Source organism: Poecilia reticulata, linkage group LG17 (assembly GCF_000633615.1).
Source record: "Poecilia reticulata strain Guanapo linkage group LG17, Guppy_female_1.0+MT, whole genome shotgun sequence".
NCBI classification, from domain to species: Eukaryota; Metazoa; Chordata; class Actinopteri; order Cyprinodontiformes; family Poeciliidae; genus Poecilia; species Poecilia reticulata.
The window spans coordinates 18351558-18354349 of NC_024347.1; the positions used below are offsets into that span (position 1 = coordinate 18351558).

Consider the following 2792-nt stretch of genomic DNA (forward strand, 5'->3'; position numbering starts at 1 on the left):
TTTTTTTTTACGGCTGTGTTTAGACCATTGTGGCAACATCTACAAATTCAACTTCAAGCATGTCTGTCTGAATCTCTATAATATAATAAATAAAGTAAAAAAAAAATCTGTCAGTCTTTTTCTTAAAAGCTAACTAACTTTTACAGGCATGCCGACTCCCAATTGTTTGCAGTTCTTTTTGTCTCCTTCCTGAACTGGGCTTTATGTTGTGGCCTGGAGGAGAGTAAGCCCCTGAAAATCTAAGTGCTCTCTTCAGTGTAGAGAGGAGAGCATCAGAAAGCCAGAGGGTTGGTTGAGGTACCCTGGGATCTGTTGGGCTGGTGTCGAGTCTAAAAAGTTTGCAGGTGTTGTAGTTCACTGTGGAGTAGTCTTAGCTGGGAGCTAGAGGTCCAAACGGAACCGTCCTGTCTGTCGTATTGAGCTTTTTTTCAATGCGACCCATAAAATGAGATTAAAAGCACAATAGCTAAATTGAATTTCCTCGTAGAGCGACTAAACACCTGGCATTCTGCACTCAGACATCCAGGAGGAGCTTCTGAGGGGGCTCAGTATGTAAATAATAGATTTTCTTTGCAGCCTTTCTGGGCAGACTGATAGCTTGCAGGGTAGAGTCAGACATCGCTGGAGTGGGTTACATGTGTCWCCGGAGCTTGGAACGCCGGGAGGAGCTGGAAAGCCTCTCAGGAGGGAAGGACGTCGGGAACACCCTGCTTAGCCTGTTGCCACCAAGACCAAACCTCGGATGAGTGGAGGAAAATGGATGGACGGATGAATGGATGGACAGATGGAACTCCTGGTTGAGTTGACATGGAATGTCCCACAAGGAACAATGGGAAACATAAATATACATGTAAGCTCGCATGGCAGGTCAGGCTGATAGTTGTGGAGATACAGGATTCTGCACTGACTGAAAGAATTACAACAATACTCTGGCCTAGCTTACAACTCCTACAACTAAAAGGGCAAAAYATTCTCTTCATCCAGCTAGCTTTTGCATTTATCTACCGTTCCTGGGTCAAGTTCAGTCAGAGGCCTCAGYGGCCGAGTCTTACCTCCGATAGGCGCAGCAAAGCAGCAGCCAACACCCACAGCACAGGCAGCCGACAGCATCTCCGTGTTCCTCAGCTCATTCTGATTAAAGAAAGTAAGATGTGCACATATACAAAAACAAACAGAGCAATGCATTCGAGACATTCAAACCTGCAGATCCAAGTCAGTGCATGCGTGCATGCAGGTGCCACAAAGCACAATGAAATTTAACTCAAGAAACTCAAAACATTCAAAAGTATCAAGTGTCAAACGTCTGAAATCTGCTCATGTTTGGGTGGTARGTGTACAGGAGGTCCAATGAAAACCCAGAATTGAGTAAAAAAAAAAAATAATGACACGATGAGATGTTTGGACCAAAGTAAAGGCGACACATATTGATGATGCCTCTCTGTCACTGACCACAGGACAGAATCACACACAGCAAAAACGAATGGGAAGACATCAATTTGCCCCGGTTTCTGAAACGGACAACATGGACGATCGATGTYGACGGAGTCGGAAACGGAGAAACTGTTTGACTTGTGCGTCCATACCTTGCTTCCCTCAAAGGGCTCTTCCTTCAGCAGTACGAACAAAACAAAGGTGCAGAYGTGACTTTCTTATCCACTAAATCAAACAAGGAGTGAATCTACTTCAGCAGATGCTCATTGTTCATTCAACATTTCCCTGACTGATGTGGAATACTGTCCATGTAGCTGTAGCAATCTGAATCTTTTATAACTGCGCTGTCTGTTCTTTTTTTTTTTCCCCCTTTGGGCATCTCAGCTGTGTATCTTCCCCCATACTGTCAAGGCTGTGTGCAGCGAGGAGAATCCCAGCCCAGGATCCAGTGCAGCAAAAAAGACTGAGGTCCCGGTTGAGCTTTCATGTGCATGGAGGTGAGAGTGTGTCCTGGGGAATGGCAGAAGGTCAAAGAAGCGTCACATACTTTTTCAGAGAATAATAGTTTCTGTTTCTTTCCTTCTGTCATAAATAAAACATTTATTCTTTTGTTAAAACGAAGACTGATTGCAGGTGTGTGTTTTTCTTCATCTGCTGAGAAAAAWCAGTATTGTGCTGTTTWTCTAGGCTAACTGACGGGCTCCGTGTCTATGATATGAAATCCCTAATTTGAAGTTTTATTGATCAAACAAAATTAGTTTTTCATAATGGATTTTATTTGGTCATTTCTCTTCCTTTGCTTTTTTATAATTTTCAGTTTGGATTGTTTCATACCTAGAGTAATGCCATCTGCTGTGGGACTTTCCATACCAACCACGCATCAATTCGGATTTGACTTYWGGATGCTTTATGCCTGATCTACTAACGTAATTTAACGCAATTTTCTGCAAAGGCGTGTAAATAGTCTCCAGATACCTTCTGGAATGGCATGTTTTGGTAAATTAAATCATGCTTTCTACAGTTCAACTGAAAAAAAAAATCTGAAAGGAGAAAAATATATTTTTTTAAAATTACAAAGTCAAGAATAACATTTATTTTCTGACCCCTGGAGATTCTGGATGAAACCTGACTGTGTTTGATTTCATCCACCTTTGCAAAAAAAAAATCTCTTTCCACCATCAACATATATTTTTATTCAATTAATTATATAAAGCTTGTTTTTGAGGTGAAATGTACCTTTTAAAAATAATGTAAGCAAGTGTCAATCCAAATTAAAACACATTTCTTTTCAGTAAGTTTGAACTCTGCCTAACCAGGAACATCTGGGTGTTTGTTTTGCTGCATTTATTGACTAATTTGAT

General features: G+C 41.3%; 1 protein-coding gene across 1 annotated transcript in view; it reads right to left on the reverse strand.

The window, feature by feature from the left end:
* The window catches only part of clcn2a (chloride channel, voltage-sensitive 2a), a 32675-nt gene that overhangs the window by 16963 nt on the left and 12920 nt on the right, over window positions 1–2792 (reverse strand). The window contains exons 5-6 of the mRNA XM_008434191.2: window positions 1584–1648; window positions 1053–1131 (exon numbers count right to left, since the gene is read on the reverse strand). Coding sequence (XP_008432413.1) covers window positions 1053–1131; window positions 1584–1648 — 144 coding nt within the window. The remainder of the gene's footprint in view (window positions 1–1052; window positions 1132–1583; window positions 1649–2792) is intronic.